Here is a 24,713-nt window from a genome sequence, read left to right on the forward strand (position 1 = left end):
CAGTTTCTTTTCTCAGGTCTTAACAATCATTAACAGCTGATCTCATATTTACTGCTACACTGCTGCTATCCACGCTATACACTGCACACTGGACATACGAATACAAAACCCCAACATCCCCAAAAAATGACTTAACAGACACTCACACAAACTGCAATTTAAGCACACGAGGAATTGTGTTGAAGCTGCCACACACACTGCATCCGTGTATAACTTCATTATTTCATTCGTATGTTTTCTGTAGCTGTTACTCGTATTTTCTTCTGTAATTCCCATTGTATAAACATAACTTTTCAGTGACAAAATGTCGGTGCCCCATTGGTGGCCCATTGATGGCCGAAGAAGGGTTAAAAGCTTGACAACCGTACAAATTTCTGTGTCTTTTAGTGTTGGTGGTGATGGATATGTTTTGCTTTAGGAACTAAGACAATGAAATGCAGTCAGGTCCATCAAGTGTTTCAACTGGATCAAAGATCGAAAGCTTTCAGCTCGTCCCTTCGGGGGTTGCCACAGCAGTATGTGTTCTGTACGATCTGGTATGAGTTTTTACATTGGATTTACCCATCTGCCCGTGGGGCCGGCACCGAGGTGGCCCTTAGTGGCTGGGTGGGGCCATCCCTGGTGGGGTGGGATTTGAATCCATTCTATATCCCAATCCAATGCTCTACCACTGAGCCACCAAGACTCCATTAGTGCTTCAAGTGGGTAATGACTTTTATTCTTTTGGTGCTGTGCCACCACAATGGCTTTTATATAAAACTCCCAACATACAAATATAAATGTAAAGTATGTGTTATTACTTCATAATTTAACTTTGAAGTAAGCAGATTAGAATGCAACATTTGAATTTTTAGTTATAAATTGTTAGAAATTAAGTTCAAACAGTCACTGTCAATAAAGCCAACCATCATTTGGCTGAAATCTTAAAACAAATACATCAGCTAGATAGCAAAAATATTTGGCTTGGCCAAATCAACAATTTGGCACATTCCTAAAAGAACAAAACACACCCATCAGCCGAGTAACACCAAATGACCCAGATAATCACAGACAACAAATGTGGTGGATGACACAAGAATTGTTTCACTGGGGAAGAAGCAGCACTTGAGCAAAAGCACCCTGCAAAAAGGTTGGTTTCAATCAACAAGAGAAGACTTCATCAGAGTCAAATACAGAGGCTTGTCTCAAAAATAGAAAGGTCTTTTGATGGTTTACAACCATGGGTACATTCTAATTAATTTATTAGTATGACCTGCATCTTCTCCCTGCTTTTTAGTCCTCCCACTGAAAATGGGAGGAGTGATCCAATAAGGACATTTGTTTTCAGAGACGATATGTTCTTTCCTCTGAACAGTCATTTGAAACAACACAGCTGGATCAGCTTTCAGTCTGACTTTAGAGTTAGTATTTGCTTACATACACACTCTCCAAGAATGACGCACAGTTACTATCATTTGCACAGTATGTTGTTCTTCCTTTTCAATCTGTCTTTTATTTTTAACAGTTTAACAAACATGTGCATATTTCAAACTCAGCATTCTGTAGTTCTACTCTGCTCAAATCAGTCAAACCATAGTGTTTAAATGTTCCCGACCCTTAAGAGGCTGGATGGACACAAGCCTGTTTTAATTATTTGCATCTGCATTTATTGGCATTCTGTTTGGAAAGTCATTGTTCATTAGAATCACCCAAGAGACTCTGTATGAAGTGACTGTCCAAGTTTGCTATTTGAGAGTCACAGAGCTCTAAATACACAGTGAGGCTACAAAGAAACTACGACTAAAACTAGAAACACCAAATAAAATTAAAGAAATCGATATTAGGCACAAAATAACTGTAAATTATGTTGCCCATTTGTCTAATTTTGTAACTCTTTCAGTCTGTATTGCAGGACTAGGGGCCTGTGTGTCCCCAGGGCCAATTTCCCCTAATCCGTCAAATCACACTACTTTGCATTTTTATGGCGAAACTTTAGAAAGCATTTATTTTTTTTAGACTGAGCATCACTGCCAGATTCCCTGCTGTGTCAATGCATTGATCTCATTTGGATGAGACATTTTTCACACTGTGCTGACGTTGATGTGAATGCATTAATGTTTGTCTTTGACTTTAATGGCCCATTGTTATGCTTGTATTTCATAGGGTCTAAATCAGCCCTGACCTACATTGAGAAAGATTTATTAACATAGATTTTTTTTTCTTGAGAGTTGGATAATGAAATTTAACCAGTCGCCAAATGGCAGCAAAAACATATTTCATTAGTCCAATCATCAGAATTAGGTTTTCACATAGAAGGAAATTTACCTTTGTGAGAATGTGCTATAAGCAAGACGATTTTTAAATTTGAGGAAATTGGAGATGGAGCAGGACAGAATGGCCTCAATGGAAGCATTGAAGTTCACCATTAATATCTTTAGAATGTGGGAAGCCAGTACTGATGTTAAGTAGAGCAAGACACATCCCAAATTCACGTTTCAAAGTTTGTATGGATGACACATGACACAAAACACAGACAAGAAACATGACTGATTTAAGGATTTATTAAACAGTTAAAAAAGAAAACAAAAAAACACCGGAAAAAGGGAGGAACAAATCTAAATAGACAAGCTCTAAGAATTAGTGACTAAACATGACCAAACAAATGGAAACTGCAGTAAACATGAGCATATGAAACTAGAAAAACAAACATAACTAAGGGAAGTTCGAGAAGCTCAACAAAAACAGGAATATACAGGAGAACTATTCAGAAGAGAGTCTGAGCAGAAACTAAACTAAAACCCAACTTACAGCAAAACATGAAGAGGAAAGTCTTTAGCAAATGAGAAGAACAACTAAGGGAAAAGGGGCCTAAGGTCTTGAAAGCTTGTCTGCTGATGAGTGGAGCCAGGTGTTATGGAGTGTGAGTGTGATGGCCACCCTTACTGCCACACAGTCCAGTTAAACATCAGTAACCAACCTGCACTGCACAATTTGGTTTCCTTTGATTTACACTTTATAATTTAATAATTGTAATTTAGTTTACATTGAACACATTATATTGTACCGATCATGAAATGAGTCATTTAAATTTTTGTAAATTCAGTTGTTTTTTTCTGTCCTTTCGGCTTATCCTGTGGGTTCAGGGTCGTCACAGCGGATCATTTGTCTGCATGTTGATTTGGCACAGTTTTTAACGCCGGATGCCCTTCCTGACCCAACCCTCCCGAACCGGCGCTGCGTGCCTGGGGAGGAGGATGGGCTGTTGGAGGTTCGATGTTTTGCCCAGGGACACTTTGGCATCTGGTCGGGAGGAGCGGGGCACGAGCCTGTGACCCTATGGTCGGTAGGAGTCAACTCCAGCACCTGAGCCACTGTTGCCCCAGACTTCTGGAAATTTCTGTTTTAGGATTTTGGATTATTTAGCTATGTTATGTTAATTATATAATTGTTTTGTCTAATTATTAGATTTATGCCTATATTTTGTTATTTATAACATAATTGTGAGGTTTTGTCTTTCAGTTACCCCTGGTGGGTCTTTAATGTTGTGATCAGCCATTATCTATGTTCCATGTGTTTCCCCAGTCGGTGGGTTACTTTGTTTCTGTGGAGAACAGATGCTTGAGGATGAAGTAGAGGGCCTAGTTTACAGTGTCACCTACAGTACTCTACAGTGTTTTCGCTTTGTAGCTGAACAGCAGCGGGTCCAAAAGTGGGTAAGCTCTGTTGTTGTTTAGTACAGTGAATATTTGTTATTTTGGTGCAGAAATAGTATTCGATAATCTTAGTCCTGGCTCCTTCTTGGGTGGAACAGGAAAATCTGAGCTGGGTGCCAGAGTAATGAGGGTGTTGTCAGGTCTTGACCCTCGTCTTTCACATTAACAGAAGAACTTAGTTCATCTTTTGGGGAAAAGCAGCAAACCCTGCTCTAACATGTACTAATTTAGCTATAACCTTGAACCACAAAAACGTATTCAGCATTTGCGGGATTTACTATTTAAATAGCTTATTTGTGTCCATGTATATGACCGCACTACGCTGGCTAAATACATAAATGCATCTTCTTCTCCCTATTTTATATCAAGAGATGAAGTATGAAAAACTAAAATGCAGCTTATCAATACAGAGGTTTGTAGAAATGCTGTTATATCACTGACCAAACAGATAGAGGCACTCACACATTGTAACAACAGGTATTGTCCATACAGACACAGAAGTTAGATAAATCTTTCTACCTGATAGTTTTTCCCGGTTTTGTGACAGAGCCATGAATCAGAACTTTGCTTGCAGTTTGCTCGTTAAAAAAAATGGGGGTAAGTAATATAAATATATAATAGTAGGGGTAACTGTAACCAAGATCAAACCTATGACTTGGTCTCATGTCACAGTTCCAGAGGACAGAATTTGTTTAAATTTACTTTTTAATGAAGACTAAAGATGATTTTTTTTTAATTTATGGTGCAATTAAACTGTTGTGTGCATGGATGTCTATACTGAACAAAGCCAGAGTTCCAAAACGCAAACTGAGCATGTATGAGAAATCACATGAAGACTTTATCACTGTTTGCTCTGCTGATTATCTTCAGAGATTTTTTTCAGAGGATTTCCAGCAGCTCCTAGAAACCGGGTTTGACCCTCAGAAAGGTTCCTGACAATCCTACAAGTGAACGTCTCCATAGTATAACCTGACCTCCAGTTTGAGTCTGTACACCCACAACATACTTATTTGCGCCCACCTGCTCTGATATTACATCCATGGCTCATCTCTCTGCTCAGTTAATCTGCATTCCTCCACAAACTGGACATCAAGAACAAAGAGGACTTGGGGTGAATGGGGAGAGAAAAGTGGCTAAAACAATTTCATAGAGAACTGAAGAAGCAATATTTTAACAAGGGCCATTATAAGACACATAAGCAGTTTTTGCAATGGGAAATCTTCCAAAATTCTTTCAGTAAAACCCTAAAAAAAATTATCCCAAAATTGTGCTTAATGTGGCCTCTGTAAATAAATACTGTAAAACAAAAACTATGGATTTTATCACCCATCACTTACATTGGAAGAAAAATATGAAGAGATTTCTGAATGGCCATCACTAAAAAAAGCTGTTACATTATTGCTATGGGCAATAGGTTATTGTTTTTAGACACACTTAAAAAAATCTGAACCTCTCCTTTAAGTTGACCTATTTCAGAGATAACAATATGACTGAGGGTCAGTAAAAAAATCATCTGAGATCAAATTTACACATTATTTTATTGGTAGTTAATGGTAATCTGTAGGTACTGAGAGTATGCCAGATATTTAGCTACAACACATTGTGGTCATTCGTTCAGTCTTTTCACCACGTTGAACCTTGCTATAGTGTTTGTTTTAATTCAGCCAATCCCATGCTGGGTGAAAAGTTCTGGATCGCAGTCAGATGGGGTTTACCAGACCAGTTAAGTTGGAAAGCCGTACGTGATGTTGCACTAAGCACATCGTGCAAAACATTAACATGTAACAAAAGTACCAAATCCAAAACTCTGTCTTTATGTCGGCAGACTTTAGTGATGCCATTTTCCCATCCACATTTAAATTCATCCATCAGTCATCAACTTTGTGAGCTCGTCGGCAGAATGTCCAGTGATGTTCCACTGTGTTCTCATTGGCCCGTTCACTCATGTGGTGAACACGAGTGTTGCGTATTGTGAAACCCTGGTAAAGAACAAGAAAAGACAAACTTGGCCCATCAAAAACACACCAGACAACCCATACTATGTGGTGGCAAATTGTGAACATGTAAAGTTATGAAAAGGGCTATTTTCTGAGAATTGTATTTACTGGTTTTTTGAAATGCAAGACCTATACAGGATCAAGTATCTTCTTCAACAAGGTGTGACCTGATTTCATGGTTTCTGAGACTGATGTAAACATTGTTTTTTAGCAGGAAGAGCTCTTCTACACATGATGTTAAAGGTGACATAATAACCACTTACTGATTTGGAGATAAAATCAAGCAGATGGACTCGCAGGCCAACTTCCTGTTGGTGGTCACATGGGCCAAAGGTAAAGGACACCTGGTAGTCTCTAGTGTCCATCATGTGTTTGTTCCACTTTGTGAAACTGCTGGAGATGGACTCCAGCATAGCATGGACCTAACGAACAAGAGTCAATCGTGTCACTATATAAAATATACTTTATTCATTGTTTAATCACTTCTTAATTATTGTTTAATCACTTCTTCCTAAATCTCAATCCCTATAGGACTTGCTTAATTGACTTCAGCTTCCAGCGTAAAATGCAAAAGGCTTCTTACCACATTTAGATTTTTGAACACCTGTAAATTAGAGTGGTGCTATTAAGTTTGTGAATCATTTAAATGTTCTCCATTTCTTTGTAAGACTTAAAACATGATCAGATTTTCATTTCAACTTTTAAAACTAGACAAAAGGAACCCAACAAAACAAAACAAACAGCAAAACCTATTAATTTTTTTATTGTGGAAAATGGTTGATGCAATCCTAAATATTCTGTGGCAAAAGTGCAGGAAAACTTGGATTATTTAACTGGCAAGACCACATTCTGCAGCAATAACTTTAACTAAACGTATCTGTTAACTGTTTATAATAATAATAATAATAATAATAATAATAATAATAATAATAATAATAATAATAATAATAATAATAATAATAATAATAATAATAATAATAATAATAATAATAATATAAAAATAAATAAAATAAAAAATAAAAGGAATAATTACTAATAAATACAAAGCAAACATGTTGAATATTGTAGTTTACTTGACTGTTCCAACCGAACACAATAAAATAATTTCACATTAGGGAAGGACCTGTAGATTTGTATCAAGCAGAACATGTGAAAGGGAAGGAACATTTTTGCTTCAAAGAACGCAGACGCATTCTCACTGACCTTGGTGGTGATGGTGAGCTGGGTGATAATGACTGCAACTGGATTGGAGTACTTGGACAACTTCCTGGTGCTGGACAGCTCCACCACCTCCTCATAGGTGTCAGTTGGGTAGAGCAGCAGGGGTTTGGGGTCTCCCAGGCACTGGATCAGGGGCTCAATCTGATAGAAGTCAGCTTCCTTCCTGAGCATATCCTTCTCTTTGAAGTCGCAAGGCAAGACCAACTCTGACGTCCGCAGGAAGTTGAGGATATAGCTGAAACAGCAGTGGGACAGACTGGACAGCTGAATGGACTCCATACATCTCAGTTAGGAGGGGAGTGTGTCCAGCTATACATTTATACTGTGATCCCAGTTATACTACTACTACTACTAATAATAATAATAAAAGAAGTCTAATTCACTTTTGCTCACCGAAACAGTGGGCCGTCACGATCAATGAAGTAGTTTCCATGCGCATCTCTGACGGTGGGGAGGTTTCCTCTGAACATAGCTCCCAGCATAGAGTCTGGGTAGCGCTGCAGCGTGCACAGAGACGTGCTGTACACACAGCCACCTACATTAAGTGAGACTGGCTCCCCCATCTAGTCAGAGTCAGAAACAAAAATGAAGGTCACTACATAATACACCAAGAAAGAATTTGAGTGCTTGGAAGTTTGAACTTGACAAGCTAAACACTGGAGTCACTTAAGCACAACTGTACATCTATTATCCACTGTTAGTATATTTAAAAAATAAAATACAAATTGAATATACAATGCACTGCTTCTGATTATTTTACCTCTATATATTTATATTAGTATAGTTTAGAGAGTATCACTGAAATGGAACTTGTTGAGTTCCACAATTTGTGACCTATACTATAGAGCACTGCCCAGCGGAGCACAGTGGACCTCAATCCTGCTTCTTAAGACCTGTGCTCTGCTTGTTTTTCAACTAACCCTGCACTACCCATTGCTGATTACATGAAACAGGTGTGTTGAGCGAACCAGAAGCTAGAAGATACCACTCCACTCTCATCTGAGATGGTATCTTCCAATACACCTGATGCAGGTAATCAGCAGTGAGTTTAGATGGGATGATCAGAAAACAAGCAGAGCAGGGATCCTTGAGGACCAGGAAAAAGAAACATATACACTAGAGATATTCTCCAGGTGAGCCCAGGCTGGACTGTGAAGCAAATTTAGTGTAGTAGTTGAACTGTGTGACTAAATCTTCTGGATTTATCATGTCATGCACACTGGCCCAAAAATCATTTTTCCATAGAAAATGAACTAAGCTGAGTAAAATGGTGAATACATTTCTCCGGCAAAATCCCTAAGGAGTTACTCTTTATTATTGTTGAAAAGTTGTCCAATTTGTCCAATTTAATTTTCCAAGTTGGATCCTCAACACAGAGCAACTACCCTTGGACTGAATTAGGTGCCATCATGTATTTTGCTTACCCAGTTCTCCTTAAATTAACCATTGTTGTCAGAAGATGTGTCTAAAACTTCCACTGGCAAAGATGTCAGACTTCCTACTATGTTACTGGGCTGAATGGATTTAAATTTAGACTAATTTAGATATTTCCAAGTGTTAGTAAATAAAGAAAGCTTGTGGCATCATTCAAATGACAGATGTTATTTAACTGGCCAAAGGTTGAACTGCCAGAGAGCTGGGGAACTCAGACAGAAAAATGTCCACCAGTGGGAAAAAGAATCTCACTCACACTCTCTCTCTCTCTCTCTCTCTCTCTCTCTCTCTCTCTCTCTCTCTCTCACACACACCATGATGTAACGCAGGTCTCCATTTTCCATCTGCAGCCCTGAGAGGGATGTCTGTCCGTGCTGTTTCTTTCTTCAGGTCAGACCTTTGAGAAGATATTGTCTGTGTTTCCACCAACACCTGCAACGACAGGAGGAACAGCTGTGATGTGGAGAACAGTAACACGGTTGCCATAGAGACAGGCAGACAGCTGATACAGCAGCAGGGTTGGCTGAGACATCATCTGGCTTACATCCATCTGGTTTGCATCCTTGATGTTGTCCAAAAACTGCCAGCCAGTAAGAAAAAGGAGGAGGAGCTGTAGACCTTGTTTCACAAATGGAAGAAGAACTTCTGCACATTCTTCTTCCTCGTCAACACCTGCAACTTACATTACCAGCAATGCAACCCGAAGATTCAGTTGAGTTATGCTAGCAGAAGCTAACAAAGCTTCAAGCCTTAAGCAGAAATGTCTGGTAGTCTCACTTCCTTTCAACACTGAACTCTCACATTTTTCCATTTTCAAATCTTAATAGACATGCACTACACTTAATAGATAACATTCCTCTCCTAAAACTCCAGCAACGGGTCTCCTCACTTCCCAGACATTTACAAACAGTTGTTAAAAGAAGAGAGGATGCTACACAATGGTAAACATCACCCTGTTCCAACTGTGTTGCTGCCATCAAATTCAAAATGAGTTAATATTTTCCATGAAATTATAAAATTGTCAGTTTCAAAATCTGGTATGTTGTAACTGTTTATGTTTTATTGTGAATAAAATATGGGTTGATGAGATTTGAAAATCATTGCATTCTGTTTTTATGGTTTACTCATCTTCCCAACTTCTTTGGAATTGGGGTTGTACATTCACATCACATGCCTTAATACTCAATTTCAGTCTTGTAGCAAGATTGGATGTTTTTGTTTTGATGGTTAAGACCTATTAAGTTATAAGACAGTATTAAGTTCTGAACTGCCACACATGCACAGATTTAACTGAAGCATAAACCAAATTCCCACATTAACAAAAATATGACTTGTATAGCGCTCAAATTGTGAATCATCCTTCAAACAACTTGGTTCCAATATGCTTCTTCCAGCTTGGGTTTTTGAAGAGGAGTAGTTCCTTGCAACTCATGCACACCTTTGATGTTCAATGTAATGTCACTCATGAGCAGTGACATTAGGTACTGCAAGAGAAGCTTGTAGTTTCTCTGATGTTACCCTGAGATAACTTGTGATGTCCTGGAATAATATATGCCTTGCTTATGTTGTGATCTTTTTAGTTGACAACTCCTGGGGAGGGTAACAATGGTCTTTTCCATTTGTAATAGTTCAAACTATTTAAAAATTCTTCTGTAACCCTTTCCAGCCTAGTGAGCATCAACTCCTCTCAATGTACACTTCTACAAAACTATTTTGTCAAGATCAGATTCTGACAGTTTAGCTTTAGATTGCTCCTTTAAAAAAATAAATAAAAAAGACAGGGCTTCCCAGACTCGCACCTGATTGTCATCCTACTGACGAAAATGCCTTGTAATATCCCTTTCAAATGGACTGATGCTTATCTTAAAGCGTCCTAATACTTTTACCACACACAAATATGTAACATATAATTTTCCTTAGCAAATTAATGAATACAGGGTGATTTTTGTACCAATTGCTTGACTGCATTCCCTTTTGTAATTGTATATTTTAAGTTTTTTATTTGCAGAACAACAGACATTTCGGGTGATGAATAAATGTATAAATGCAATATAACAACATAACCCACATGTTGTCAAACCTTGCAGTTATGTAGAATTCAACAAATACAAATCAAGCCACTGGAGACGTCCAGTTGTTGTTGACTGTGTCATCTGATTTAACCGTGACTGTGGTTTGTGGAGCTGCACAATCCTGCTCCAAACTAACCCTTTTCCACGGTTTTAACACATGTATCATTTTACCACACGAATAAAATTGTTTGCAGCATCTGAATGTGTGGTAACGATTAGCCAAACGCTGCAGTGTGTCTCCGTCTATCATTGCTGCTAACAGCAGCCACTTAGCTGGTTAGCATGACGTATATCAAAAGCAGACAATAAACTATAACTTTGACAAAAATAAATTTTGTGTTTTGTGGTCTTACCTATAGCCGCTCCATCAGTGTTACATTCTGCTTTAATACAAACACACACCTGGAAGCTCAAGCTACTACGTAGCTTCACTGTTTGTTTACAACCCCCGTCAAGGTAGAAACTTCCGGGTAGACCTGTCTAAATAATAAGACTTTTAAAATAAAAGCTCTTGATACAAAGACTTCTATTTAAAAAATCACTTCCACTGGAAGGTATGATTCACTGGAAAAATCATCGTCTTTATTTAAAAGATATTTTGTCACTAATAAGGGAAAGGTAGTAATGCAGATATGTATTCATATATCCTATCCTACAAAGTAGCACAGGAAACGATTCAAAGGACATTGAAATACACTGCACTTGTGTCCTAACAGATGAACACTTTTGTCTTTCTTGGGAGTGTAGAAACAAGACATGGACATCGACTCCTCATTAAGGTCCGAAAATGTCAATTCAAAATGAACTAATATTTTCCATGAAATGGTACAATATCTCAGTTTCAACATCTGATGTACTGTTTATGTTCTACTGTGAATAAGTTTGAGTTAAGGAGATTTGAAAATCACTGCATTCTTTCTTTATTTACGTTTTTACATTTTCCCACCTTTTTGGGATTGGGCTGTAAAACAAAGACAAACAAAGACAATGCCGATAGCTGACCACACGGTGGCGCTATAAAGCCCAAGCTGTAACATGTGAAGCACTTCATCATGGGGCAACAGTACACAAAGCTGCATCATGCTACCATGTGTAGTTTTAGAGATATTGCAGTTTAAACATCACTCCCATAGACTTTCCATTAAAAAAAAAATCATATTAATATTCATAATAATTAACGTGGAAAAGTGCACTATCTACCTCCCGCCGCCTCGTGAGGCTAGCAACGGTTTCGCCCATTTACAGAAAGCGGAAACTATTTTTGCTCACCTGCGGCCACTTCCTGTTGGCCAAAGCTCTCCTATGTTTTAGATCTGTGGCGGAGATATTTCTTCTAGAAAATCCTCTGCATTTTGGTCTGTCGTTTTCTAATATTTGACAGGGCTCGCTTTGCACGTGGCTGGTGCCTTCAGGGGAGTCTGACTCAGAAACCGCAGTTTGTTCTGGGGGGGGGGGGCTTCAGTGTTAGCTTGTAGCTTGTTAGCCTGCCGATCAGCGATGGCCTCGGACCGAGTTTCCTTCTGCTGACTTCAGTCCGACTCTCTCCACTCACGATGGCGAGTGAAAACAACGACACCAACGCGAGAAGCGACGAGGAAACTGCTCCTTCATCCGAGACTAATGAACATGACTATGCCAACACTGCGGACAGTAACTTTGCTACCTCAGAGGCGCCCCCTTCCTCCGGTACAACGGCGATTAACGGCGACGTCACCACGGAGCAAAGCTTCCCAACACCGTGTGATCCCGGGCAGAGCGCGCCGGTACTCCCCTCCGCTTCGGTACCAGTAGAGCCTCCCGAACCTGTCGTGGGCGCGGAGGTGGACTGCCCCGGTGGACCCGAAGTGGAACAAACCGAGGAAGACCCCCAAAAGACCGCGGCTTCGCAACCTGCCACGACCGCCTCCATACAGCAACGTGGCCGCCGGCGTCCCAAGCGGCCAGAGGACAGGAGCTGCTCCTGCTGCAAGTCTGAGTTTGAGAGACAGGGTCGCAGCTTTAACCGCAGGGCGGTGTACACCTTCACCACTCCAGAGACCGTGCAGTGGATTTTCCCGGACTCGGTGGTGAACGACAAGTCATTTTTGTGCGAGACTTGCGCGCAAGTCATCAGGAGCAAATGCAAACGTAAACAAACCGGGAAGCGGCCGATGTGGCTGAAACCTCCAGCAGCTAAACCGGTGTGTGACTCGTATCACGATGTCTGTGATTCTCCCACATTATGGTGCATTAAAACCAAAATCTCAGGTTACAAACACAACCTGCAGGAGACAGTTAGGAGCGTTGTCAGTTATCGCGTAGCAAAGATCATGTCTGTGCTTTACATTAAGCATTTTTATGCTCAAAAACAGTGATGAGTGAGTGCAGTTTGGACACAGATGTTAAGTATACTGGAATATGTTTTGAATGATTTCCTTTTGTGTCATCTTCACTTGTTTGGTGGCTGCAGTCAGAGATGAGAGACAAGAAGAAGAAAGGCCGCAGGATGGGCAAGAAGAGCAAAGCGGCGCTTCTGGTGAGCAAGTCCTGCTATAAGGCAGCTTTCAAAATGCTCTGGTCCGCCAAAGGTGCAAGGAAGCCCATGATGGAATTTTGGAGTAAACAACTGAAAGAGGAGGTGAGGAAGAAACGTTTTGTGGTTTGATCTCTTGTCAGACTGGGCAAACATTTAGCATGTGTCGTTGTTACTTTGTAATAGCAGCTTGACGTGTTTGCTGTTATGGTGTAGATGAAGTTGCTGTCGCGCCATGCGGATAGTCCTTTTCATCAGAAGGTGTCAAACAGAAAGCCGCTGTCGTCCTTTCCCTGGCGGCGCTGTCTGAATTGGGCTCAGGACAAAGCTCCGCTTGTCACCACCTGCCTCCGTTCAATGTTCCCTGACATCAACGCCCTCTCCAAGAGCAGTCAGTAAGTTTGAGTTTACAGTCTACAAAGCTTCAACAGGAAGTGTCCTGCTGGTGCAGTTATCTAATTTCATTTTTTAAATTATTCTCTAAAGCCTAATGATTGATCTTTAGATCAGAGTCTGACCAGATGTGATTTAGGAGTCTGATGAGCATCTTTTGTCATGTGTGTTGTGTGGCAGCCAGCTGTCAGAGGAGCAGGCCCAAACGCTCCTGGAACGCCGGACTGTGGTGGCACTCTCCATCCCGCTCTTCACCAGAAACATCTGGAAGAATAACTTTCTGCAGGCCGCTCTCGGTGCCGAGCTTCGCCTGCAGGGCTGCTCTGGCTCTGCCCTCGATGCCCTCAACACCATGGGGTTGTGTCAGAACAAAGACACTGTCAGGTTACTGCTGCACAGGCTCCGAAACTGCAAGAAAATTGTGAGTATCAATGGTCAGTAGTGCAAAGTTCAGAACTATGGGCTTTGTAAATTTGTGGGATGGGAGTCTTTTGTTCATTTTTAAACATTAAATAATTTAGAAAACAACTGTCAAATTCATTGATAATGAAAATAATCCGTAGTTGCAGCCCTCAGCTCTAGCTCCCCGGATGCTGCCTGTGGCTGCCCACGGCTGCCACCCAGGAGCATGGGTTAAATGCAGAGGACAAATGTCATTGTAAGATCAGATAAGATAAACCTTTATTCATCCCATTGGGGGACTTTCCACGGTACAGAGGGAGCAAAAGTGTCCAAATGTGCGGCAAAGATTTTGTACACGATTAAAAACAAAAAGTCAATATAAAGTAATCTATATAAATAAAAAAGAAAATCAACAATGCAAAAAAGTACAATCGTACAGTGCAAATAAGTGTACAATCATCAAACATAAAATTGGGTTCACCAGGGTTAGTGTTGCACAGTTTTATAATCAGTTTTGTAATTTAGAATAACAAAGCTTATACTACTACAAATACTATACAAATACCAGTTTCCTAATTTTGTTCTCTCTTCCTATCAGCCAGTGCAGAACGGACGACAGAGGATGAAGCTGAAACAAGAGCAGATGAAACACATGACAGACATGGATGTAGAGGATGAGGAGGAGGAGGAGGAAGAAGAGGAGGAGGATGAAAATGAGGAGGAGGAAGAGGAAGAAGAAGATGAGGAAATGGAGATGGCTGTAGAGGAGGAAGAAGTGGAGGAGGAAGAAGTGCAGGACGGAGTGCAAGACGAAGAAGATGGGGAGGAGGAAGGAGAGGAGGATCAAGCAGCAGAGGAAAAGGAAGAGAAGAAGAGGAGGAAGAGGAAGGCAAAGAAGCAGAGAAAGGAGAAGAGGAAGGACAGAGGGAAACAAAAGGCAAAGGAGACAGAGGAGGAGGAGGAGGATGAGGAGGGTTCGGAGCAGAAGAAGAGTAGGGTGGTGGTGGTGAGGCTCGGCCTGTTGAAAGGACACTCGGAGGTCGGACGCTCGGACCTGTCAGCTCCTTAAAACTCTGGAGATCCTTCTCCTATGGACTCAACCGGCCGCACACCAATCAAAGAGCAGGATAGAAGCCACGCCCTCCTTTCTTGGTGATGAAAGTTATTCTGGGAAATGTAGGTCGATAACTAGAGAGAAGAATGCTTGGCTGTCAGTTTTCATTTTGACACAAAAAATTGACCCAGAAATAGCTAACAATAAAACACCCACAGCTGATTATCACATGAATTTTTGCCTCATTTTCACCACCGATGGTCGTGTGTCTTGGTCGACACATTAGCTGTATTTAGAATTTACCGTCTCATAATGTTACATAACAAGAGTTTTTTGATTGATCTTGCAGATGGACAGAGCTACAGTATGTCATTAGTGCAGATCGTTGGAACTTATGATGGAGTTATTAGAATAAAGGCAAACGCAGGCTTTATCCGCAAATCTTGATCCATTGAAAGCAAGCTGAAAATTAGAGGAGTTGCCCTTTTTTACCGCAATGTTAAATAGTTTTAGTAATCATGGAATATTACCACATGAAATATCAACCTATTTCTTTCTATTTGTCATAAGTTACCACTTCCATTCTTTTGTAAACTAATTTACTCTATAACCCATTTTTCCTCAAAATTATAACTTTTTACTGAGAAATAAATCTGAGGCTCTAGTGAAAAATGCAAAATGGAGACATTAGTTAGTTAGTACACTTAAGGGATAACATCTGTAATTTTCTAAATAAATTATATTTTCAACAAAACGCATACAGCCACTAAAACCAATGAATGCCTCTACTGGCGTTTAGTGTCAATCTGCGACCTGGATTTTTATTCATCTCTGCCTTAGAAAGAAATCAGCCAGATATGTTTGTACATTGCGAACAACCTGAGTTGTTTTTAGCAGAACCAAATGTATTATTTGTGATAATAGAACAACAGTATCGATTGTGCTACATCTATTTTGCAGTTTCCTCAAAAAACTCTTTGGCAATACTGTACTGAACAGAAGCTTTTCTATAAATGTCCAACTTACTCATCTCTACTTTCACCTCCATTTCTGTTGTTGTTCTCAGTGCTTATAATTACTGTGCAGAGTTAAACAAAACTTATTTCAATTACAATTACCATCTTGATTTTGACATGAACAATATCTTCAAGTCCAATACCAGGTAATTACAGTTAACTGCAACATGACATGATGTCCATACAGAATTAAAGCCATGTATTTAAAAAAAAAAAAAAAAGTTTAATTTATACTGAAGAAAAAGGGCAGAATCAGCCAAAATCAGGCTTCCCTCCCTTTTTTTTTGGATGCCAAAATAAAAATCAATCTTAGATGTATTTTTTTAAATCTTTGGTAATATTCTCCCAAACCTCAGAATATTCTCACTCTCATTCCCTCCCCTCCCCTCCCCACCCCCAAAAATGGACACATCATTTGATAATGCTTTCGGTGAAAGTAGATGCTGTGTTCTATTGGTACACGTGTAGGTTTTGCTAAACCTGTGCGCACACAGAGAACATGGAAAAAACTGAATGTGAGTACAGATGTGGGGAGAAAAGTGTTTCAATATCCCTATAATTGGTACCAAATTCTGTTGTTCTAAAGAACTAAAGAACTATCTTTTTTCTGCTGTTCACTGAACATTTCCCTCCTGGTCAGCGAGTGTTTAGAGCTGGGAGAGACTTGTTCCACGATGTGGAAGGTTAATTCTTCTGATTGTTCCCAAGCTTTTTTTTAGTAGATGTTCTTATTTTGATGTGTTTGAGTTGAGGACTGAGGAAAGCTTTTTCTCCTCAGACCACGCAGTGTGATAGCTGTGGTCATCAGACCTATGATGATTCCTGTAAATGTTTGCCAGTAAAAACCTTTTCACGCTTCAACTTTCTCTTTTCATCAAACCACATAAAAGTTTACTGATTTTGTCCAAATTAAAAAAGAAATTTGAAAAAAAGTGAAGTATACGGTAAAGTGTAAATGGTCTCTTCAATCTAGGATCTTATATGTCAAGTGTGATGTGACATAATTGGGGGCCAGTGAAGAGAAGCCAAGATTAGTGTAATGAAGTCAATCTTTCTGGATATACTTAAAAGTGTAGCAACATTCTCGATCACAAGAGAACCTCTATGTAATCTGGATGACCCTAAAACATGAACTTGTGTCTTTGTTTTAATATAAATACTTTACAGATTCAGTTTAGCTGACAGGCAACATTACTCTGGATTATTTCTATTTCTCATAATATGACTGCTCCAATAATAAAATGACTTACATTTGCACAAGCACTGGGCAAGTAGCCTGCAACTTAGAGGTACTTTGTTTGTACTCTTACAATGTTTAAACTTACTGGCCACGTCATAGGACACTTGTACATATTAACACAATCCAATACAGCAGCTATGACATAAATTCTAGTTTTACAATGTTATAATTAAGGTCACTGTGTTCCGCAGACGTACTTGAGAGGTCCTGATTTTTTAGCCACCCCATTTAAAATGAAAGAGCCAAGCTGCTGTACCGTATTCGATTAAATTGTATATATAACTAAGGTGACAAATGGGTGTTTTCACTGCTTTGCTTACATTGCAAATGAGTATTAAACCTAAAACAATATTTGAAAAGCTTGGTAAAATTTTAACTTTTAGCGTTTTACAAAAGTGTGTAGTTTTGACCTCTTTGAACATCTGGATGTCCGAACAAGATTTTACCTCTAAACATATCAGTGTAAAAAAAAAACACTCTGAACCATCAACACTAACTCCATTTCTTCAAACTACAAATTCAGTCACTTGCAACAAAAAAGTGACAAACCCGGAAATACTTAAGTAGGATTTTGAATACAGGTGAATATTTGTATTCTTAGTACTTCTTCCATAGCTGGTAACATTTAGATAGAGGCCTAAACCTGCAAAGACTCCTGAATCGTTCGAGAAAAAAAGAGACAAAACCCCAATTATTTGGTGTGAAAGACTGGAGCAGAATACAGGACAAACTGGTTTTTTTTATTTCTGTAACAGTCACTTACAGCAACGAAAACATCAACAGAGCTGCTGCAGCTGCAACAATAAATACCACCCATTCCACACTCCAGCTCTCAGCTGGTTCATTCTTTACTGCTGCTTTTACAGACAGAGCAGAGCATGTGCAAATAGTTAACAGACAAAATATAATGTGTTTTGATGGTTAGAAATATGTGGGATTTTATTGCTAGCAAATTAAGTCAAAACCCGTCTGCAAGCCAAACACTCAATTAACTTGAGATTTGTAAATCTTTTAATTTGACAGAGAGGAAAAAAAAATCCCTATTTATCAGGATATAAGTTTCTTAATAAAATATGATATTTTGAAGATTGAACAAATCCTTGTTTTTCATTATTCTCAACAGTTTTGCTCTTATCAAACATCCACAGAATTACAAAAAAAGCAAAACTGCAGACTGTTTTATTTTGAAGGGTAGAGAATTAAGAAGTGGAGAGAGCAGCCAGAACACAGTTCAGTCGAGTTTGTAGCTGAGTAACAGAGATGGTAAGTATCCACCGCTCTGGTTGCAGGTTAGATAGTGGTGCGTTTCATCAATGCACATCTGTCTGAAAATTTTACAATCTAGAGAATTTTCTTTTAAGGAACCATTTGGCCGTATTTACATATGGTTCAAATATTTTACCAGACGATGGTTCTAGCGTTTGCATGAACAAAACAACAAGGAGTGAGGTGGGTTCATTCTGTGTGTGTGTTTCAGACATTAAGGGTCTTTTTGACAGAGAAAATGATGTCTTTGATCTGTGGCACGCTATGGTCCTCCAGGATTTTGGCGTACGGCATGGGGACGTCAACGCCTGTCACTCTGGTGACCGGAGCATCCAAGTAATTAAAGGCAGGACCTGAAACAAAGTTAAGACGTTATTTTAGCATTCTAAAATCCAAAAATGTTCTAAGATTGCAGCTGATATTTCAATAGATAAGGGGCAGTCATTTTGTGCCATAACAATTTTAAATTATTGTCCTGAGCTGATTTATAATTTTTTAAAGATCTGTTAGATTCAAGGTAATGAAAATGTGATGTTCTGTATTGAACTCTAAAATGTCAACCTGCCGATGTTGCAGCTGCTCTGCAGCTGTCAGCAAATCCTTCAGTTAACAGCTTCTCATTTCTAGCCATTGCTGATTACTGCATTCACTTGTTTCATGAAAAGTTTCAGGTGTCACTAATAAACATTAAATTAGTAACACATGTGTTTATGTATGTCTCTCTGGCCATTTACTGTCTGCATGTAGCCAAAGATGCTTGACTAACACTGGTGTACAGCTACCAGTGAACAGCCTGTTTGTAGTGCTCCAGGGCTCCATGTTGCGAGGTTTTTAAGAGGTTTTAATTTGTGAGGTTATGCAGAATTCACAGGGGATTGGTTGAACTAATATTTGTGATCAACATCGCAATTTCCCCCAGGGACTGACTAGTTTGAGTTGCATATTGTAGCATTTAACATTAACTAGAGAAAATAATAATAATATTAATATTAATAATAATATTAATAATAATAATAATAATAATAAGTAGTAGTAATACTGGATCAGACTTTGGATTATTAAAAAACTTGGAGCAGGATAGGGGCGCAGCATGACAACTAAAATATTGTACAGAACATTTTACACTTTACAAAAGGTTTTCAAATGACAGATAAGATTTTAAGTTGGATGTGTAAAGTAACAATGACTGATGAGCGTTTTACAAGCTCAGATCCACAAACAGCTCTTAGAACTGAATCAGTGTTTGCCAGCTGTTACCTTCCATTATCCTGGCACAGATTTCGGCTCCGACCCCAAACTGAGGCCAGCCGCCTTCCACTGTCACCAGGTGGTTCGTCTTCACGACGCTGGTCTCTATGCTCTCCACATCCATGGGACGGATGGTCCGCAGGTTAATCACCTGATGGGCAGAAAACAGTTAACGGGCTGCTGGGCGCAGCGTGATAAGTATCAACAGACATTTCCTCTACCTCACACTCAATTCCCTCCTTAGCGAGCACAGCAGCAGCATCCAGGCAGAGACCAACAAACCGCGAGTGAGAAACCAAGGTGATGTGGTTTCCTGAAAAGCAGAAATGCAGTGTGTTAGAGAGGTCAGGTGTCAGTGGGTAATGTTAATGTACGATCCCTGGTCATATGGAGGTTTCTCTGCACTTGATTGAGTACAATGACCACCGCCTGTTTACTGAATGTTGGACCTAAAACAGGTCGAGAAACTTAATTCTGGGGACCACTCTGATCCAAAGTCTCTGTGCATACGGCCTTAGTCTTACCTTGTCTCTCAATCTTGGCCTTGCCAATGGGAATGGTAAAGTCTTTGGACTGTGCCTCCTCAGATATCTCGAAGGGAACGCCATACAGCAACTCGTTCTCCAGGAACACCACTGCAACACACACACAGTTCAGTAATACAGAACCACTTTATGCATCAGAAATCACACAAAAATGTATATGCAGCAGACATAAGACTGCAAAGAAACATTACTGTTTGGTGAGAATGAGTATGGTGAAACCACAGCACCAAGAAAAGAGAATATTGTGTCAGCATGAACACTGCCAGGTGGACTCCTTTCTTGATACAATGGCACCTGGAAGTGCGTGGGATAAGCTTTTAGCTTAAGTTCTCTTACATGTTGTGACTCTTGTGGGTGCTAATCACACACACACCAAAATCAAGCGGATATGGACCTTGCCTAGGCGAACTCTTGCTGTGCGTTACGTGTCTGAAATGCCACTCTGAACAATGTCTGAGGCTAAATTCCGCTAACGTTGTCCGGAGTTCATATATGAAACAGGCTATTCGTGCACAGAACTGAACTGTATTAAAAGGAGCTAGAAACTTTTTGTTTGTCAGCCCTGGGTTTTGACTAACAGGGCTACATAAACCTTCAACTAATGGGGGTTCTTTGACCTTCCATGTTTATGGACAGATAAATAACAGAGAAACTCAGATTTACAGGATTGCCTGAGGAAAAAAATCAGTGGCCTTTACAACTTACATAATGTTGTTACAGATCTAGAATTGTATCAATGTAGATATTTTTCTCAAAAATGTTCCGCCTGCCGACGAGCTTTGAGCGGCCTCAGTATGGTGACTCACCTGGGTTGTCATCTCTGATGGCTGATTTCAGGAGACCTCTAGCATCTTCTGAGTTCCAGGGACTCACAACTTTCAGACCAGGACAGTGAGCATACCTGCAAACAGAACCAACAACCACAATGACACCAGAGCTGCTGGTACAAAAATTTCACAGGGTTCAGTTTATGATGAAATTAACCTCGGAAATTTGCACCTTCTAAAGTGCATGCAAAAGTTATAGCAAAATAATGACACTTACTAATAAAGTTTGCAAACCCCATGATAAATCAATTAAAAATAGGTAAATACTTTAAGAAGGAACATTTGTATTAGATCAATGTGCATTAAATAATGTGTTCATTTAAAGTATAAAAATCCTCTTTTTCCCCCATTTCAAAATATGTTGATATGCTTTTGTTGGAGGACAAACAGAATTTACAGACTATGTATGTGTGTTATAAGACATATGTAGAGTAGGAGGAGAAAGACAGGAACTTGCAAAGGACTACTATATGTATACATGTAAGAGATGGGACAAAGGCAGGTAATGAGCTATTCTTTGGAGAGCTAACCAACAAGAAAATACTAATCAGTTAGCAGCCTATTCCAGAGAAGTAAGCGGCAGTGGTCCACGAGAGTCTCCATCTTTCTGCTTTAATGTGGATTAACCCCAACATGTTTTCACATACCAATTCACTAACATGTAGCACATAATGCAAAACAACTCAGCTGTGTCCAAATTCTGGCCTAAAGCTAATCTTACAGTAACAAGAGCAAAGTGACAGTATTCATATTATCAGGTAAAAGTGGTAAAACGTACCACGCAGCGAAGCACTGCGAGTGTTGCGCAGCAACGCCCGCTGATGCTCCATTGGGTCCCCGGAAGACGATCGGCACTGACTGTATTCCAGCCGACATGTAGCAGGTCTTTGCTGCAGAGTTGATGACCTGGTCGATGGCTTGCATGGAAAAGTTGAAGGTCATGAATTCACAGATGGGTCTCAGTCCGGCCTGAAGGGATGGATGGATAATCACAGTGATACACTTGCATTGCAAACTATTGTTTCGTTGAGAAGTAATCAGGGTGTCTTCATCAGAATTCAAACACATTTTATGGTAACGTTTCTCATGATTCGTTTTGTATGACATGTGCACTTAATCAGTCAGACCTAATCTTAGATCTGGTAAAGTCTCGATGTATTGCCACAGGTCCCAGGTCTGAGTAAAGCCCATTTTAAAATAATTGTATAAAATAGTTCTATATAATGCACTTGCTTCGAGGTTCTCCCATGCTTTTCCACACTTATGATGGTAATGTTTGACTTCGAGCTGGGCAAACTTTCTAGAGTGTTGTAAGTAAGTAGTTGTACTCCAAGACTTGCGATTTTAATATGTAAAACCTGAACAGCTGTAATTGCCGAGGACGGATAATAAACCGGCATGCTGCCAAAGCTGGAGATAAATACTGAGTCGGTATTCATCATAAACCAAAATAAAGATGTACTTTTCAATGTTTCAAACAGATAAATATAAATAAAAAAACAGATTTATTGCAACTTGATGTAGAAGAACTTACCATGGCAGCGCCCACTGCAATGCCAGTGAAGCCCATCTGCACCAGAAAGGGGAGACCATATTAAATAGCTGGAAAACTTTTCTTGCTTGCTCGGATCACACATCCATCATAATACACACAGAATAAGTTTCTTGTACAACAGAGAAAATCTGGATGACTATTTGTGTCTCACCTCTGAGATGGGAGTATCGATGATGCGTTTGTCTCCATACTTCTTCCACAGACCTCTGCTCACCTATACACAAACTGCTGTTAGTTTGTGAGGACAATCATTGTCATAATGCTTTACCTAACCCTCACGTTGTTAAGGCCAGCTTAAATATCCTGCAGATACAACTAGGGCATGTCAATTATGTAACATTTCTTGTCCAAGACACAGACTCACCTCATTTTCTTCTTACCCTTAGGAGTTTGCTTTTGATTTTCTGAAGCCCTCAAGCTGAACTGATATATAACCTTAGCAAGGAGAATGTATGACCCAAAAAAAAAGAAAATAAATAAAAATCCCCAAATGTCTGAAATTGGGGTAATCACGGTGTGCTGAAAAACATCAAACTGTCTTCACAAACCTTTTACACCGCATCCAAATGAACGTCTGCTCACCTTGTAAGCTCCGTCATACTGAGCTACCTCCTCTCCCATCAGGAACACTCGCTCATCCCTCTCCAGCTCCTCGTCCATTGCCTGGTTCAAGGCATCACGGACATTCACCTGATAACAAAAATAGCACCAGTCTGTGAAGACCCACTACTGACTTCCATAGGACAGAGTTCCTCCTCAATTTTGTTTTTCACATGTCAATTCATCCTATTAGCAAGGTCAGGTTGGTTTGGTTGTTTTTGTAACCAAAGGCATATTACAGACTTGGAGCAGGCAGTTGTGTTGCTCCATAAGCATTAGTTTAGCGATCTCCTGATTGTTCAGTGATGGAAAGAGATTTTTTTCTAAGAAATGCATTTATTTTTTCACAATTTAGACAGCCTAACAATTTCACTTATGAACATCTTACAACTGATATATTATGCAATAACAATTTATAATTAATAAATAAACCCATTATTATATCATATTTCAAAAGGCAACAATAAGTTATATAACATAAACATTTTTTGTAGACAGCTTTAGTCCTTCTTTGTGGTTAAACGTCTGGAACCAGAGAAGCATTCAGGCGGCAGTCACCAGTTTAATTTCTAACCAAACGCCGGTACACTGTACACTGTCAACACTGGGATGACATGGTGTGACAGTCGGCATCTGTTTATTAATTCGACAGCAGCAGGAATAAACTCCTACGCTTACAATTAGGCAGGCAACAGACTCAGCAGAAACTAAAAGTAACACCTGCACTTTCGCGTGACAATGGATAGTTAGAAAGACAAAAAACAAAAAGGTGCATTTTTAGTTAGCTCTATTAGCTAAGGTTAGCCTGCTAGCTGCTAACACTGACCTGTACAGCGGCCGGAACGCTCTTGTGAAATCCCCGCTGCCGAACAGCCGATACGGCATTCTGTGCACAGGCAAAAAGACGCCATTATTGATGGTTTAATCACAAAAATGCCTGAAGTGGTAAGAAAAACAAACAACTTTTCTATACCTTTCCGGAGCGAAGAAAGCATCTCAGGGACACCGCCATGTTCAACTTGTCCTCTGCCGGAGAGAAGGCGGGGACTGTGGAGACGTCAGGAGGTTTCAACCAATCATCATCGTGCTATACGTCTCCTTTGAACACGTCATTACACAGAGCCAATAACAGCGGTTCAAATGAGAACGAGGCGAGAGAAAATCAAAGACTGGAAAGAAAATCCAAGGACACTGGCGCTACTTTCACTAACTGTAGGAAACCAAATCTGCCAATAGGAAGAACTGCTTATGTCATTAAAGGGAAGTTCAGTGCCAACTTCAAATTATGCAAATTCAAATTATGTTTGCTTAATTAGCTCTATTTTTGTCCTGCTTGAAGTTACCACCTAAGAATTATGACAAATATCCTTCCATTAAAGCAAATGCCCTCCGATGAGATTAAAAAAGATAGATTATAACACAGAGCAACAAGGAGGCATTGCTCATAAAATCTCATAAAGTCAGTTTTCAGTTTTGATTATTCAGAGAGTTTGGGTTGTGTTCACTACTAGAAGACATGATTAAAAAAAATAAGTTAAGAAGCAGCGTGTTCTGTGACTGTACAGCTACAGATGGTGACACACACACTCTAGTCTAAACAGACTCTAAACATTTATAGCCAATTACCCAAGAGTTATTG

At 39.7% G+C, this 24,713-nt stretch overlaps 3 protein-coding genes across 4 annotated transcripts; 1 reads left to right on the forward strand and 2 right to left on the reverse strand.

Annotated features, from left to right (window-relative positions):
- Nucleotides 1-3,565: 3,565 nt before the first annotated feature.
- Nucleotides 3,566-11,822, reverse strand: kctd6a (potassium channel tetramerization domain containing 6a). 2 transcript variants are annotated; one of them, XM_067503926.1, is made up of 6 exons: nucleotides 11,686-11,822; nucleotides 8,659-8,776; nucleotides 7,304-7,473; nucleotides 6,893-7,145; nucleotides 5,953-6,111; nucleotides 3,566-5,671 (listed from the first exon to the last, which is right to left on the reverse strand). In XM_067503926.1, the coding sequence occupies exons 2-6, from the start codon at nucleotides 8,686-8,688 to the stop codon at nucleotides 5,561-5,563; spliced, it is 723 nt and encodes a 240-aa protein (XP_067360027.1). In that variant the 5' UTR covers nucleotides 8,689-8,776; nucleotides 11,686-11,822; the 3' UTR covers nucleotides 3,566-5,560. The 2 variants fall into 2 exon arrangements, with proteins under 2 accessions (XP_067360027.1, XP_067360026.1); XM_067503925.1 differs by lacking the exon at nucleotides 11,686-11,822 and adding an exon at nucleotides 10,770-10,912.
- Nucleotides 11,823-11,969: 147 nt separating this feature from the next.
- Nucleotides 11,970-16,654, forward strand: LOC137127236 (uncharacterized). Its single transcript, XM_067503923.1, has 5 exons — nucleotides 11,970-12,596; nucleotides 12,866-13,033; nucleotides 13,145-13,323; nucleotides 13,502-13,742; nucleotides 14,322-16,654. Exons 1-5 carry the CDS (start codon nucleotides 11,970-11,972, stop codon nucleotides 14,790-14,792), a joined length of 1,686 nt encoding a protein of 561 aa, XP_067360024.1. The 3' UTR covers nucleotides 14,793-16,654.
- Nucleotides 16,655-17,752: 1,098 nt separating this feature from the next.
- pdhb (pyruvate dehydrogenase E1 subunit beta) lies at nucleotides 17,753-24,181 on the reverse strand. Its single transcript, XM_067503924.1, has 11 exons — nucleotides 24,048-24,181; nucleotides 23,901-23,960; nucleotides 23,057-23,164; nucleotides 22,626-22,688; nucleotides 22,454-22,489; nucleotides 21,698-21,888; nucleotides 20,899-20,993; nucleotides 20,072-20,182; nucleotides 19,769-19,860; nucleotides 19,557-19,698; nucleotides 17,753-18,652 (listed from the first exon to the last, which is right to left on the reverse strand). Exons 1-11 carry the CDS (start codon nucleotides 24,084-24,086, stop codon nucleotides 18,507-18,509), a joined length of 1,083 nt encoding a protein of 360 aa, XP_067360025.1. The 5' UTR covers nucleotides 24,087-24,181; the 3' UTR covers nucleotides 17,753-18,506.
- Between the last annotated feature and the right edge of the window lie 532 nt (nucleotides 24,182-24,713).

Source organism: Channa argus, chromosome 5 (assembly GCF_033026475.1).
Source record: "Channa argus isolate prfri chromosome 5, Channa argus male v1.0, whole genome shotgun sequence".
Classification (NCBI taxonomy): Eukaryota; Metazoa; Chordata; class Actinopteri; order Anabantiformes; family Channidae; genus Channa; species Channa argus.